Genomic DNA, 17,265 nt, shown 5'->3' with positions numbered 1-17,265 from the left:
CAGGACCCAGAGTCCTAATCTTGGCATGGTGTCTTGTTTCATGTAAGCCTTCTGTCCCACAGGATCTGGGTATGCCCTGTCTTACCACTAAAAGATTAACACCAAGCTACCAGAGGACCATGTCTTTGTGCCTTTTGGTGAATTGTGTACAGTTGACCCTTGAACAAGACAGGTTTGAACTGCACAGGTTCACTTATACATGGATATTTTTCAATATAATGGGAAATTTTCTGGATTTTTTGATAATCTGAAAAAATTTTCTTTCCTATAGCTTTTACTGTAAGAATAAGTATATATAATACAAACACGAAATATGTTTTGTTAATCAGCTGCTTACGTTATTGGTAAGGCTTCCAGTGATGAGTAGCCCAAAGTTTTTGGGGAGTCAAGTTATACTCAGATTTTTTACTGTGTATGGGGTTGGTGCTCATAATCCCTGTTGTTCAAGGGTTCAGTGTAATTCCAAAGTGGAGCCAATGATTGATTTCAGCTTTAATCAGAAATTAATAGCATAGATCCTCCTAGTGTAAGTAGGTTTGCATGGTATTGTGGTCTAACTGCTTTGAACTTCATTTGTTAGTGTTAAAGGATGTCCTTGGGCAGATCTCAAAGCAGCCCAGTGAGCTGGAGAGCCACGCAGACCGCCTCTATGAGGCTATCTTAACCTCTCTGGACATGCTGGCGGGCTGCACCCTCATCCCTGACAGTACACCAGTGGCATGCAGGAGTGCTGATGTGAAGGGCATTAGTCTGGTAAGTAGGCAACCTGAGAGAAGAGTCTGTCCCTCAGTGCTGGATTAGGATACAGTACCTGCTCTGATGGATGGCTGTTCTTAAACTCTTGTTTAGTTAAAAGCTATTGAAACAAGACGTTGGGAGGAGTTCCTGGTACAAAAAGGGATGAGCTACTACTGCCAGGAGGAAGACTCATGGTGGTGGTGCTTCCCGTTACTTCAGTTCACCCCTGTTGTTGGCTGACAACTAGCGTGCCTGCCCCATACTCCCATTTGTCTGTGCCTACTCTTTTCTGTCTGCACATGTATGCTTCTTCAGTACAGGACCATATCAGGCTGCCCCTCTTCTGTAGGCTCTTTTCTCCCAACTTTGTTTTCAAGCAACTCTTGACAGCACCAAGTGCCCAGAGACCCAGAGTCGGTGGTAACTCCCCACACCTTCTCTGCATCTTCCCTTACCACTCCCTTTCCAAAAAAGGCTCAAGGGCTAGATGGTGGGCAACATGCCAGGGAAACTTTAGTGTTTTTTGGATGTCTGGGAATGTCAACAGAAGGATACAAAAGTGGGGCTGAGAGAGCAGAGGGGTTTGGCGCCCACTGTGGGGTTGCCACTGCCCAACATGATTCCACAGGTGGACTGTACTTTCTCTGAAACAACTTCTCCAAAATATGGTGCTTAACTCATAGATTTTCCAGGTGAAAATTCACTGTAGACGAAAGGTAAAGGATAAGATCTAGGTAGGTTAAGAACAAGGAGTCCCTGTATTTGTATCAAAGAAATCGGAGCAAGTCATTTTAATTCTAAAATGAACAGAGGTGATTGTTGTCATTTCTTCCTCTGAAGCATTCTGTCAGTAACAGATGTTTCTCTGTCTCTTTCAGGCATCTTCTCAGGCAGGGATGTAATCTGTCAGCCAAAACCCTGCTAGTGGGAAACTTACATGAAGTCCATGAAAGAGCCATTTAACACTGAAATTCAAGGGTCAAACTTAACTCTAATGCACTGGGGCTTTAAATTGCCTTTCTCTTTCATTGTGAGGGCTGTTGCATTACTGTTTTTATTTAAAATGAATCCTTCCAAACTAGTTTTCTGGTGCATCTACGAAGAGCATTGTGGCTTTGCAGTTTTTGATAAAAAAACAAGGCTTATTACATGTCTTTCCTCTCCCTCTCTCCAAGTAAAAAAAGCAGAGAAGTAGTTCCTAAATTAGTCCACCTGCTGAAGTCTCTTAAAGAAGGCTGGTGCGAGAAAGAAGAGAGCAAATATTTGGTATTTTCAGACATGTAAGAGGACCCAAGAGACTTGGAAAAAGCGGACAGCTGGCCAGGAACTTGGGTCTTATAAAGTTTAGGCTTGTAAGTCCCTCTTTGAAGATTTTAGAAGAGACTTTTTAACTCTCTAAATTTATAGAAGGTTCTGAGTGAACAGAGCCTCTACAAATTATTTTGGGCTCTTAGAACACCTTTTGTTATCTTCAGGGCTCCACCTGCCCACCTAGTATCATTAAGGAAAATGTGCCAGGGACTTAAGGCCTTAACTGTTGTTGTTAAGCAGGGCTATGCACCTTTAGGGTCCTTGTAGGACGCATCAGCTGTCTATTCCTGCTCTCCCTTGGAAGAGTAGTTCAAGGTCAGGGAAGGAAAGGGCATGGATCGGATCACACAACCCAGTCAACTACAGAAGCTAAGGCTGTCAGTACTAAGGAAAAAAGGGAATTCCTTTTGCTTGGTAGTTGCATGTAAGTACTTTGATAGGAAAAAAAATATAGATCATCCATTTAAAGCAAAGTGATGAGCTATTGCTGGTAACCACAGATTCTGCAAAAACAAATAAGCATCTTAAAAAAGTTTTAGGCCATGAATGAATAAGGAAGGAAGAAAGCACCTTTTTTCCATTTATTTTTAGTATTACAGGGGGCTCAGACTTAAGGAGAGGTGTGAGATAATAAGCACTTAAGGATTTTTTAAACTCCTTCCAGATTTTCATGTGAGGAGGGTGCCTAATTAAAAAGGGAAGATCTTTATGTAAAGAAATGAACAACTCACCTTGAACCCAAAGAAGGATGCTGGAGTAATGATTCACATAAGCACTTCTGATAGCCCCTCAGAACAAAACATTAGTACAAAACTTATCTTTTTGAAAAAAAGTTTAGGACTTTAGTTCTACCTGCATATGAACTGAAGTCCTATTATTCAGTGTGAACTTTTCTGCTTTAAAATTTCTCAGACTTTATAGTCACTGGAAAATGAGCTTGCTGAAGTTTAATAGCTATATAAAATTCAGTATTTCAAGTGCCTGCAGCTGTTATTGTGTGATTTTTACCATATTTAAGGGCATGATCAGAATTAAACTAGTATGATTCTGCCATCCCTATATAAATCTTGGTTCCACACATAGATTTAAAAAGACTAAATAACTCCCTAGCAAATAATTATATATATGTAAAATATTAAAAGCCTGGAATTGGTAAAAAAAAAAAGGCAGATACGTTTAATGGCCTCTGTTCTTAAATATTTCACCTTTTCATGGTACATGCTTAGGAGTTAAACCCATTTATTTACTAGTATTTGATAGGCATGAAAATAAATTTCTATTAGGAAAAAAACCTGAAATGACAACCCTATAGAAACAAACAAGCCAATGTAACAGCAACTAAGCGATGAATATGCCATTGTATTCCCATTCAATTTAGTTATCCATGTCAACTGACAAGAATTTTTAGAGTATTTTACTTTGGAGTACCCTGTTTGCCAAGGAAGTACCACTTTATCTAGAGATGATCTAAGATGTTTTTTGTTCATCTCCTTTGAAATAAGGTGTGACTGATGGTACTCTACACCTAGCTGTGAATGAATGCTACTTAAGAGTATCCACACAACTGCTAATTTTATCTTTAGCAGTGCTGTAAGAAGTTTGAGACCTCCCTTAAAACTCAAGCTGAAGATACTGCTGAGCAGCATTTCCATGAGCAAATGTGGCTGGGTTAGATTCCAGTAACCTGACTGGCCAGTGTACTCTGGTGCACATTAGTCTACGGACAGCAGTGGCTTACAGCGACATTAACAGCTGCTATGAAATACAAGTCAACTTACAGTAAATTTCCTAGTAGTCCCTTTAAATTAGTAGAAGTTAAGTCCACAGGGAAGCGGCAGTTCTAAGAGCTGGACTGGAGTTTCAATACCTGGGTTCCTGCTGCAGCTCACTGGCTAATCACACAAGAGATAATGTCAATACTAGGCTATTCTGAAGCTTAAATAGGAACATAATAAAGAGGGGTTGACTTAAATACGGTGTAATGGTAACATGTATGCTAAAGGAAATTTCAGTCCAATGTCAAATAATAGGAGGTTACAGCTTAGACCAGAATGGCTGGCTATTCTGCAAAAATTTCCCAGAGACTGCAAATGCTTAACTTTAAAACACCCTTCATTTAACTAAATTATGGCAGCCATTTATACTTAAAATATGACAAGCAATAATTCCCTTTATTAGGCACCCACAGTAATTTGAAATGTTGTACTTGAAAATGGGGGTAGAAATGGGAATGTTTTTCAAAACTGCATTTATTGGCATATTCATAAAAGCAAATAGTAGAAGCATGCTGGAAGAGCTATGGCACACCCGTCTTGACTGTTATGGGGGAAATCACTAGACAGTTCAAAATGTATGTGACTGTTTACATCTCAAAATAAATTCATGTAATGTTTTTTGCTAACTCACCAAGAAAAAGTAGACAGTTTGAACAGCTTACTGTATGAAACTGAAATGCACAGCATCATACTGTTTAATGTTTGTAATTATCTACTTTAGAAAGTAATTTCTGAACTCCTTTCTTTATTATACTGTATCAAAAACAAACCTTTTGGAGCATTAAAAAAATCTTCACCCAAATAACTATTGGTAACTTGAGGCATTTTTCAGTTGCCTTATGTGAGGATGAATAGATCCAACAAGCACATCTATAAATACAAAGTAAACTATGATTTTATTACGAAATTGTCATAGGTGGAAAATTAAATTGAATATTTATTCTGTTCATTTCATTTTACAATAATCTTATCACTTATTTTTGTACCATGTATTTCAATTGCTGTTTAGTGAAAATAAAGAAATCTCTAATTTTGACTTGTTTTAAAACTTTATCATTGAATTAAAGACCCCACCATAAAATGTGTTGCCAACAGCCACATCCCAAGCCCCAGGTAAAGGATATTTTGGCTGCTACTTCAACCCCACAGAAAGTCTGTGACAACTCCATCACCTTAAAATGCCGATCTTAGCAAAAGATTTTTGTTTCCCACAATAAAAACAAACCCTAGGATCTTTAAGGTCCTATTTAACAAATTTTTCACATGTGCAAAATTCCACTGAAATAAATATATTTCTCTTCATTTATCATTCCCGCCCAGCATTCGTGTTATCAGTTAATTTTTAGGCCTATAATTTCTAAAATTAGGGCAAAGAGTAAATTTCCTGCTTTCTACTTCCATGCTTTAACTCTCCCTCCAACATAAGTCATACAATTGTGGAGAATAAAACAGTTGACATCTTACTCAGAGCATGGAAGAAACATTATCAGCACTAGTATTAGACTGATCACCTGCCACTTAGGAAAGGTATATTGCATCCCCCTCCACCACAGAAAAATTAACAAAATGTCGATCAATTAAGCCATTTCAGATGGTTTTAGAGAAGGATCAGAGATAATAGGCTAGACAAGCATACATTCTAAACTTGTTTTCCATACAATTAAATCTCCCTGAACCACTAAGCTTGGTTAAATCCCTACACAGCACAGAAGCCTCCCTAGATCATTTTATTGGATACGTTATCTGAAAAGTATGCTGGACGCTGAGCTAGATGGTCTACAATGCCTGCTTGCACACACAAATGGCTATTTTGAGTATAATGCAAGGCTCTAGTTCCCTTTAACCATAAGAATTAAAACAATACTTATCACCATACAGTTTGATATTACTTCCAGTAAGTACAATATTTATTAAACATATCTTCAGTTGTTGTTTTGTTACATAGTGTGCAACAAATTACAATATTCTGCAGCCACAAATTATATGCAGAGTATGAAGAAACTATTAATCAGATAGTGTAGTCTTTCCATTTATAACTCTACAAGGAAGAACTAGCAAATCAGATCTTACATATAACATCTCACTAAACTTTATGCATGGAAAGTGACAGACACTGGTTGTGCTGTTTGATACAAAATGGCTGAACTTCATCTTCAGAAGACTAAACCTGACATCTAAACATGCCAATAGAAACACCTAAACAAAATATATTCTAACCAACCACAGGAAACAGTCTGGCATCAGGAAAGCAACAAGGATTACACACATTATTTTATAAACCAGCACACAAAGGTTTAAAACAGTTCTGAAAATGAAGTTAGCTGTCTTGAGTCAAGGGAATAAAAAAAAAGTCAGTATTGACCATTTACAATCTCTGACCTTTGTGGAGACGGTAAGAATCTGTTGTAGTGCAGCTACATACAGTACAATTCAGGCAATTTTGTTTTTTTTTTCACTTGGGTTCAGATTGTAAATTCATTGCTGTGAGAAAAGGACGGAGGCAAATTTTAGCAGCAACCTCCACCTGACTGCTTCACCGGAGTGCTCTGAATTTTAACATTGGACTTCTCTGCACCGCCAGCTGTTGCTCCAGGACCCATTCGCTTTTTAATCTCAGCTGCCATTGTCATGAAAGACTGTTCTACATTAGTTGCATTCTTAGCACTGGTTTCCAAAAATGGAATTCCAAGGGAATCAGCAAATTCCTAAGAGAATATTAAGTACAGTTAACACTGAAAATGTTTTTATACTTAGTGCATTTCTATAATCTGAAATGGGGAGTGAGGAAGGACTAAGTTTACTGAATCCAAACAAGCTGCACAAATTGCTGTCAGTGTGCTAGTGCACACATTTTAAAAGCTAAGGTGGTTGTGGCTGTTGCGTGACTATGTCCACATGCAATTCAAATTCAACACCTTCACATTCAGTATAAAAGTCAAACTTTAAACATACCTTTGCTGTTGTGTAGTCTACTACTTTCTTTGTGGTCAGATCACATTTGTTCCCTACTAACAACTTGTTGACGTTTTCGCTGGCATAACGATCTATTTCCTGCAGCCACTGTTTAACATTATTGAAGGACTCCTAAGAAGACAGACATTTTTAAGAATGATTAAATACAGTTCTGGACACAACTTCTCTAAATAAAGCAAGTGATAAAGGGAAATTATCTTTCCCTGACCAAAGCTGAACTTGTGAGACAAGGCTAGCTACAGAATAAAACTAGTGATGGAAAAGTGAACTGATATATTAAGGGGACTATACATACCTACATGAATAAGAAATTAGAATTCGAGGATGAAAATACCTTATTTGAGAGGGAAATACAGCTCATTAAACTACAGCTCAGACAAATGTAATTATTTTGGAATATGCAATTTAATAAATGCACTACAAAACCTGGTTTTTGAAATTTGAGGTTCATGATGACTTGAGATTTTTGGAAATTAGCCCAATACTTCTAATGGCGTTGAATCTAAAAATCTATAACTCTAATCTCCTAATCTGGCATGATTTCATTGAGATTTAATATTTGCTACAAGAAAAATGAATTCTAGAGTTTACCCTTCATTCTTTCCTTTGAAAGAAAATTTTTTTTTCTAACTTTCTGATCAAAAGAACATTTATGGCCTACCCTTACACTAAATTCTTCACACTATCTCCACAAATCCCCTACTTACTTTCAACAGCTAATGTTCAGATACTCATTGTCCTCTTAAAATGTTCCTTGAGTTCATCTTATTTCTGAACCACATCCTCCACAGGCAGAAACTTAAAACCTCACTTTTGGCAACTCTGACAAGTCTAATTACCAGGCAAATTCCTATTAATACTTAACATCAAAAACACACTACAAAACAAAGAACCCACAGTTCCCTACAAACTCTTGCCAAAATGGTATGGTATTAGTTGATAATAAACATAACCACAGACCCTTGAAAGCAAACATAAACCCAATTACTAAATTTTCTATTTACTAAAGGAAAATAGAAAATTTTGGCTGACCAATTCATTAGGTATTCAAATGATGGAGAGGAAAAAAATAACAATGTACCTTCTTTAAAAGATTATTGCTTAAAACCAATGTTTTTTAAGTGGTTCACTCATTTGAGGGTAGACAAAGTTTTCTGCCATATAATTAATACTGAGGGCTTACATGCAAAGTCAAAGAATGATATTTATCAAATAGCAACTTTCTATTTCATCATTGTAATACAATTTCCTCCTGGAACTTACCTGATCTGTCACATCGTATACAACTATAATGCCGTGGGCTCCTCTGTAATAACTGGAGGTGATTGTTCGAAATCTTTCTTGGCCTGCTGTGTCCCACTATTATAAAACAATCAAGAAATCCAACAATTCCATTAAAATAAGAATTGGAGAAAGGGGCAGGAGAAAGGAGACCAGTTTAGTTTACATTAGCAGGTTAGTGTAACTATCAGGATTTGATATGGAAACATCAGCCCTCAATGCTCACACTACTAAAGTGCACCGTTAACTGCCAAATAGCTGCAGGTCCAGAAAAGTAGGTAGTACCAATAATTTAGCTTGCAGTAATACAACCAAATGTCATTAAGTTCTTTTAGATCAGGAACTACGTCATACTTTTCACATTGCCTACAACCCTTTGCGAACCGTGGGATGCACTGAATGTGAATGCAGAGAGGGGTTGACATGATAAGGAAAGTTACTGGCTTGATATCCCTTTCCCACAGTTCACTCACATGGAAGACAATCACTTCTAGCACATTTTACCACCACAGAAAGCACTGAAAGAACCTAATTCAGATAACTACCAGTCAAGTCAACACTTTAACCATCTCAGAAAAGTATTATCTTAATCTGAAGGAAAATAATGTTAAGGAGGATGACTCCAAATACTTTTGTTCTGGATTTAAATAAACTAGTTATTAAAAATACCAAGAGGAAAACTTGTTAGATTTAAAAAGCCTTGGTTTTAATAAGAGCAATGAGAATTTTGTTTAAATTGCTCCTAGAAAATGCCTTTAAAAAAAATGTATAATTAGAATAGTTAATAACTATCCACCCCACTAAAACATACTGGTAAAAGACAACATTTTGATTGATGTTGATGGGAAAATAACAGAATGGTTATCCTTAAAAAAAAAAAAAAAAAAAAGGACTTGACACCTAAGACAAGTGGAGATTAAAATGTAACAACAGCCTTTAGGGGAAAGGAACTGTAGTTTTCCTTCCTACAAGTACCTTTCTCTGCTACTGATCTTCCTGTGTATATAATACTCATTAAACCCTCATAAGCATAGGGTAAATGATTTTCCCATGTTTGTCTCTCCTACTGAAATGGAATCTCCTCCAATAGGGGCTATGTTCCATTCATCTTCATAACCTTGAATCTAAGTGCCTGGTGTAATGTAAGCATTTCCATAAATGCTTCATGAATGAACAATCACAGAAAGAGGCTTCCCATGGTATGAGACTGGACTCTCTAACTGCCCTGCCCTGCTGAATATTTTATAATCACTAACTGTGATAAAGACCCAGACGGCACACCTGAACAAGAAAAGCAGAAAGTATAATAAAAATGCAAATCAGCACAATCATTTTCAAAGACCTAGAAAACATGAAGGTAACTCAAGCCAAGAAAGATACAATGCTACAGGGTTAAAAGTAAAATCTTATGTTTAGATTTTGAAAACACAAGTCACAAAGTGTTAAGATCCAAACCAGTAATATGGCTATTGAGACAGCAAATGTAGTAGATCTCCTTTTTGTCTTTGAATGGATTAATGATGGGAAAAAGGCATGAGTCCCTGAAGTCCAAGAGAGAGAAAAAAAATCCAGAGTTCAAATCAAGAGAGGATTTACCCCATGCAGTCCACAATGGCTGGACTATACAGGCATACCTCATTGTATCGTGCTCTTTATTGCACTTCACAGATGTAAAACACACGTGCCAGGAGAAGCAGCAAGTTACCCAGAAGACCTAGCTAAGACAATGAAGGTGGCTACACTTAACAGATTTTCATTATAGATGAAAACAGCCTTCTATTGAAAGAAGATGCCATCTAGGACTTTTCATAGCTAGAGAGAAGTCAACACCAACCTTCAAAGGACAGGCTGAATCTCGTTAGGGATAATGCAGCTGGTGGCTTTAAGCTAATGCCAATGCTCCTTCATCATTCTGAAAATCCTCAAGAATTAGGCTCAATCTGCTTTGCCTATGCTCTATAAAGGGAACAACAAAGCTTGGATGACAGCACATCTGTTTACAATGCAGTTTAGTGAATATTTTAAGCCCACTGTTGAAACCCACTGCTAGAAAAAGATTCCTTTCAAAATATTACTGCTCATTGACAGAGCACCTTGTCACCCAAGAGCTCTGATGGACATGTACAATGAGATTATTGTTTTCACACCTGCTAAACATTGATTCTGCAGCCCATGGATCAAGATGTGATTTCAACTTTCAAATTTCATTTAAGAAACACATTTCATAAGGCTACAGATGCTCTCTTATATGCTGTAACAGAGAGATTCCTCCAATGGATGTGAATAAAGTAAACTGAAAACCTTCCACAAAGAATTCACTATTCTAATGCCATTAAGAACATCTATGACTCATGGGAAGAGGTCAAAATACCAATAATAACAAGTTTGGAAGAAATGATTCTAACCCTTCTGAACAACTTTAATAGTTTCACGACTTTGGTGGAGGAAGTAACTGCAGATGTCGCAGTAACAGCAAGAGAACCAGTATTAGATGTGGATCCTCAAGATGTGACTGGATTGCTGCATCTCAAAATTTAATGGATGAGGAATTGCTTCTTACGGATGAACAAAGAAAGTGGTTTCTCGAGATAGAAACTGCTCCTGGAGAAGATGCTGTGAAGATTGTTGAAATGACAAGAAAGAATCTAGACTATTACAAAAACTTAATTTATAAAGGGGTGGCAGAGTTTGAGAGGACTGACTCCAATTTTGAAAGTTCTACTGTGGATAAAATGCCATCAAATAGCACTACATACTACAGAGAAATTGTCTGTGCAAGAGAGAATTAACTGATATGGCAAACTTCACTGTTCTCTTACTTTATAAGTAATTGCCACAGCCACCCCAGTCTTCAGCAATCACTACCCTGATCAATCAGTAGCCATCACCATCAAGGCAAAACCTTTCACCAAAGAAAAAATTAAACTTGCTTTTTAAAAGTTCAGCTGATGGTTAGCATTTTTTAGCAATAAACTATTTTTTAATTAAGATATGTATATTGTTTTTTTTTTAGACAAAATGCTACTGCACAATTAACAGACTACAGGATAGTGTGAACAAAACTTTTATATAAAAGTGGAAAATCAAAATATTCGTTTGACTCAGCTTCATCATGATGGTCTGGAACTGAACCCACAATATCTGAAGTAAGCCTATATATCATTTTTCATTTTAGGGATAGTTTAATAAAAGGCACTCGTAAAATGCAGCAGTAACTAAAATAGAATGTTCTAAATACATGCTTCCAGAAAGGAATGACTGACTTCAGAGTTAGAAGGTTGTGATAAAATCAATCTAAAAGGCAAGCAGCCAATAGAAACGGAATTAATCTCTTTCAGGCAGCTCCAAAAGTCTTAGGGAGAGAAGTTGAAGGAAACTGGCTTCAGGCTCAATATAAAGAATGAACAATTACAGGTTATTTATAAATAGAACTAGCTGCTCTGAAAAATGGTGAGTTTCCCATGGTGAGATGTTCAAAAAAAGGCACCAGACAGGGAAAGGAAATTCTGACTTCAGATCAAAAGAATACTGAGTAACCTGTAAGGAAAGTAACAGTACATGAGTGTTTTCAGAAATACACACCCAAATCTTAGGGGAACAATTATCACACATAACCATTTCACATCAGTAGTTAGAGGTGAGGCTTGGGTGCATCCTTCTGAAATAAATATTCTTTGTGGTCCCAAGTATAAAGTTGGCACTCTACCTTTCATACTGATTTTTCCCATTATATATAATCTGTTCATTGGTTGAAAAGCTATCATTGATTAACTATATCCTTACAAGTCCTAATCTGAAGTATCAAACATGTTCACCTGTATCAAAATCCACAATTCTTTTGTAAAGTATCTTTCTTTCCCTTATCAGAGTCAAACAAGGAAAGGGAACAATTACAAAAGAAACCTATCAAACTTCCATTTATTTGGGTATATCATATCATCAGTAACACTTGTATACTGCCCACAAATTTACAAAGGGGCTTTCACATACATTATCATATATGCAGATTAGATTTGGTTTTTACAACTACCTTATGGGTTAATCATCATCATCATACTCATTTATAGATAAGAAACTGAGTCTCAGGGAAAAGGTTGAACTAAGTTAAACCCATGGCTCTCTAACTAATAAATACCAGAATAAAGACACCAAATACAAGTTTCCTGACTCCAAAGCCAGTACTCCTTCCAGTTCAGTGTGTTATCAGTTCCACGAAAACAAGAGTCACTGGTTTTGTTACTTCATTATTAATAGTCAACTCTAAAAGATGCCCAGAGACTAATTTTTTTAAAGACCATACATAACATATATCCACACTGGTAGTATCCAGACCCATATTAAGGTGATGAAACTGAACTATAGCAATTGCCTATTTTTAATTTGGGGTTGGGATTGTATGGATGGGTAAGGGGGCTAGGATCACACAGAGACATAAAATCAGTAAGACCAAGTGTTACGGGTCACTTGGTTCTGCTAACTGTAGGCAAGTCATTATTATATCTCAGCATCCACTTTCTGAGCTATAAAACATGTTAGGAAAGCTAAGTTCCTTTAAAATTCTGTGTTTCTACAAAGTTGGTACATACTATCTAATAAATAACAAAGAACTAAAGAAATACTCTTCAACTAATTCACATATGAAGAAACTCTCCTAGGTTTCTTTAAATGTTCCACAGTATTCAGTACAGTAAAAGAAAAGTCAGAATATGCTCAATATATTTTCCCTGTAAGAAAAGATAAAACTTTAGACTCCCACTGATAAAAGCACGAGTAGGACGAAGTTTGACTTAAAACATGTATTTCTCTGCTTTACGAACTGAAAATGCAATGATAATCTTAGAGAAATCATTTTTAATCTAAACAATTATTCTACCACTCTGTCATAGATGCACGATTCTTAAGACACTTTAATTTTATTAAAAAATAAAATACATTCTAAATTTACCAAAATAATTTCCAAAAATATTCTTAGTCTAAAAATGACTTACTATTTGAAGCTTGATTGTTTTCCCATCTAACTCTATAGTTCTTATTTTGAAATCCACACCAATTGTGCTGATGTAGCTTTCCGTATATGTATCATCCTGAAGGGGGAAAAAAAAGATTAATATTCAATAGAGTAAATAAGAAAATATAATAGCTTTTATCTACAAAGTTAATAAAGTTGAATTAAGGCCTAACACATTGAGAACAGCAGCACTCTACCCTACTCCAGTACTCAGTACATGTTCTGACTACCAAAGACTATTTAATTGTAGTTTTCTTCTTAAGAATTGTTCAGTAGCTATTTAATTTAAAATTACTTAATTTTTCTTTACATACATCACATAGAAAGAGGTTTCATATTTTCAATGACTGTGAAATGATTTTTCTAATTGCTAATCAGTACAACTCTTGCTCTCCCATTCCCCAACTCCCATCCAATTTATTCACCACAAAGCAATGAACATGTCATTCTCCTCTTCTGGATGTTTTTTAGAAGTCAATTTTATTTCCTAGTTACTACTTTTTAAAATTAATGTATATAACTCACATAATAAAATTTACCCATTTAAAGTGTATACTTCTTAGTATATTCATAAAGTTGTGCAACCATTACCACTATCTAACTCCAAAACATTTTCATCACCCCAAAAAGAAACCCTATACCAAGCAGCAGTCACCCTCCATTTCCTCCTCTCCCCCTGGACCCTGGAAACTACCAGTCTACTCGATGTTGCAATTGATTTGCCCATTCTGGACATTTCATGTGAATGGAACCATACAGTATATGGTCTTTTGTGTCTGGCTTCTTTCACTCAGCATGAAGTTTTCAAGGTTCGTTCATGTTACAGCAGGCATCAGTACTTCTTTCCTTTTTATGGCTGAACAACAGTACACTGTATGGATATATCGCATTTTATTTATCCATGCTTCAGTTGGTGGACATCTGGGTTGTTTCTCCTTCTTAGCTATTATCAATAATGCTGTTATGAACATGTGTACAAGTTTTTGTATGAAGCGTTTAATCCAATGTTAAACTTCTAAAATTACACCTGTTTTTCTCAAGTGATCTGTTAAGACATTATCTTCAGAATGAAAACAAAACTTTTTTCTAAGTGAAAATATTTGTGAAAGGGTAAGTGAATGAATGGACACATCAGACTGTCACCACCTAATCCCTGAACAATCTCAGCAAGCACAGAACACCAGCTGGGAAGAAGTATGCCAACAAAAACTGGGCCTACATCTAATCACACCTCAATCAAGGAAGAGCAGCACTGTCAGGCAGAACTTTTCTTTGATAATGGAAAGGTTATACAAGTTGTGCTAAGTCAATACAGTAGCCACTAGCCCCAAGTAGCTAATAAGAACAAGGTAATGAATTTTTTATTTTGTTCTTTAATTTAAATTTAAATAGCTGTATGGACTAGGAGCTCCTATAAGGTTAGCACAACTCTGTAGCTTACTTCCAACTACAGAATCACAAGGAATAAAGGAACAAGTTTTAAAGATACCACAGAGAAGCAAGGTGACAAATCTAAAATGCTGAACATTACATAGGATAACCGCCCCAGTTTCTGCAAAAAGTAAATGACAGGAAAAATACATAAATAAAAAAGGGAGAGGTTGGAAAAACTGCAGATAAGAGAGACTAAGCAGCAAAACAACCAAATGGAATGTGTAGACCATGTTGAATCCTGACTCAAACCAGCTATAATACTGCATTTCTGAGACAGAGAAATTTATTTTGTAAGTTGACAATGACATTGCTATTTTATAAAAAAACGTCCAGTTTTTAGAAATGCACACTAAAATATATAGGGGGAAATGACAGCTCTGGAGTCTTATGTTACAACACTCCAACAAAGAGATGGAGAAAAAGGACTAAATGAAGCCAATGTTGGCAAGCCTTAATGCTGAATGTGATATATACATGGGGACTGAGACAAAAAATATCTCTAAAGAAAACTGTAAAATGTGATCAGAGAGAGTTCTAAGCGGCTAGAAGTAGTTATGTTGACTTATTCTCCTCATATATTTGCATGTATGCCCATGTAGAACCATTGGGTAAAAGGATATTTTTAAAGCTCTAAATGCAATTTGACAAAATGCTCATCTTTACTAGGTATTCATTTTTTTTTAACGTGATTTTTTAGCCGAGTGTCTTAATAAACATCACGTACTGCAATTAAGTGGGTAGAAAACAAAATGAAGGCAATAAACATTCATTCAGCACTTCTACACACCAGGTGCTTTGTTAGAAATACTTATAAATGCTTTGTTAGATTTCTTACAAATCCCTACATGAGCGTTACTTGCATGCCTCTGCACCACTGGACATGCTATTCCTCACATCCAAATGCTTGGTATCTCTTTCTGCATACCTCCTAGTCTCCAACCTCTGGGTCACATGGCAATTTTTATTCATTCATCAGTTTTGAGCTCAGGCAATACTAACTGTCCAAGCATTCTCCAACTCCTCAGGCAATGGTTAAGAAATTCTTCCCTCTGTGCTCCCAATAGCTCATTATACAGTTTTTATTACACCTTTCTCAGTTAGTCTCTATATTGTAGGTCTGGGAATCAGTATTTTTTACTTCCCTGGTGATTCTACTGTGTCTGAAATACTGAAAACCTGTGACTTCAATCAATAAGCATCTCACAGAGGACTTTCTTTGAAATAGAAAGACCTCAGGCTACAGCCATTTTCATCAAGAGATGCCAGGTTCTTCTACATATCTAGAATTGTAGATTTAATACTAGCAATTATTCTTAACTTAGATATTTGCCAATTTAGTAAAAATTAAGTAACATCTAATTTCAAAGTCCTTTAATTACAAATATGATTGAGCAATTTTCATACTTATTGGCAATTTAAATTTCTGAGAACTGCCCACTCATCTACTCATTCATTTGCCCATCTTTCCACTAGAACAAATAGCCTTTCCTTACGAATGTGTAAGTGTACTTTATACATTGAGAATATCATCCCTTCCTCATACATATTTTTTTGCTGGCATCCTTTGTTTTCTAACATTTTTCTGCACTTGACATTCATTTTAATGCAGTCAAATTTAATGTTTTCTTTCCTGATTTTTTTTCTGTGTTAGAAAGTACTTTCACACAAGATTAAACCGCCACCTATGTTTTATTCTAGTATTCCCATGGTTTCATTTTTAACTATTATATAATGAAAGTACATATGTATTTTAAATGACCTTCATTAATATCATCAAATATCATTAGAAAAGTCCTATTAAGTATTTGAGATGCTGTCAACCTCACAGTGGTTAATTGTAAGTTTTCTAAATTTCTAATTTTTCCTTGAAAGCTTGAATTTCATTACAGGCAGCAAATGCTGTCAGATATTTTCCTTGAAGTGACAGTCTCAGTGTATTTGAGAAAAACGTCTGCCCAATACCCAATTCTCTCTCTCCCTCTCTCTCTCTCTCTCTCTCTCTCTCTCTCTCTGTGTGTATATATATATATATATATATATATATATATATATATATAGTTTGTTAATTATTCTTAAGTTAAAAAAAAGTGTTTAATGAAAAAAGCAGCTAGTTCAGCTTGCAACTCAAACAACTATATAAATGCTATTCTTTTCCTCAAGACAACCAAAATACTGCATTATGCAGTAAAAGTGCTTTATATGTGCTACTCATTTTTTCACACAGAATATTTCCAAAAGAATACTCAAGGATCAAGATTTTTAAAATTAATCATCTTTACTGTTTCATCCAATAAACTCTTAAGTGAAAATGACCCCGTCCACCAGTGAAGAGAGGTAAATTCCATGCGTGTGAGTTCAGTTTGGGGCAGAGAACTGCCTTGGCATAGTGCTAAGGCACCAGCAGCTTTACTCACCATTGCTTCTGCATCATCAGAGCAAATGTCTTTGTTTTAGTACTATTAATAAGTAATTATTTACTCAGTAAATACGAATGGCTTAATATTATTTAGGATAAAAGTTTTGATCTCATGGACCATCTGAGAAGGTCCTGATAATCCTTTGGTCTTTGGTCCACGCTCTGAGAACCAATGATCTAGACAGTGAGAAGGAAAAGATGATAAATTGGAGGCAGTTGATAAAGACAAAGAAGGAGAGAGACTATGGATTCTATTCATTAGATTGAAAGGCATTTATCTGTAAACTGCAGCATGTAGAACACTATGCCATTGTCAAAATGAGTTTGTA

The 17,265-nt window shown here is 36.0% G+C and overlaps 2 protein-coding genes across 6 annotated transcripts in view; one reads left to right on the top strand and one right to left on the bottom strand.

Annotated features, from left to right (window-relative positions):
• The window catches only part of CEP68 (centrosomal protein 68), a 30,177-nt gene extending 25,317 nt beyond the window's left edge, over positions 1-4,860 (top strand). For 2 of the 4 annotated variants that reach the window (XM_073212299.1, XM_073212295.1), the window contains 2 exons: positions 581-753; positions 850-4,860. In XM_073212299.1, the coding sequence (XP_073068400.1) occupies positions 581-753; positions 850-978 (302 nt within the window). In that variant the 3' untranslated portion in view covers positions 979-4,860. Of the gene's footprint in view, positions 1-580; positions 754-849 lie in introns of those variants that run through there. The other 2 variants (XM_073212307.1, XR_012120960.1) reach the window with 2 other exon arrangements.
• The window catches only part of RAB1A (RAB1A, member RAS oncogene family), a 27,835-nt gene continuing 15,271 nt past the window's right edge, over positions 4,702-17,265 (bottom strand). Inside the window, exons 1-5 of one of the 2 annotated variants that reach the window (XM_073212327.1) lie at positions 16,935-17,067; positions 13,067-13,162; positions 8,061-8,156; positions 6,777-6,908; positions 4,702-6,529 (exon numbers count right to left, since the gene is read on the bottom strand). In XM_073212327.1, the coding sequence (XP_073068428.1) occupies positions 6,332-6,529; positions 6,777-6,908; positions 8,061-8,156; positions 13,067-13,162; positions 16,935-16,937 (525 nt within the window). In that variant the 5' untranslated portion in view covers positions 16,938-17,067 and the 3' untranslated portion in view covers positions 4,702-6,331. Of the gene's footprint in view, positions 6,530-6,776; positions 6,909-8,060; positions 8,157-13,066; positions 13,163-16,934; positions 17,068-17,265 lie in introns of those variants that run through there. The other variant, XM_017673293.3, reaches the window with a different exon arrangement.

This window comes from Manis javanica, chromosome 1, assembly GCF_040802235.1.
Source record: "Manis javanica isolate MJ-LG chromosome 1, MJ_LKY, whole genome shotgun sequence".
NCBI classification, from domain to species: domain Eukaryota; kingdom Metazoa; phylum Chordata; class Mammalia; order Pholidota; family Manidae; genus Manis; species Manis javanica.
Note: the sequence above shows the minus strand (reverse complement) of the source record. Positions and strands in the feature narration are given on the sequence as shown.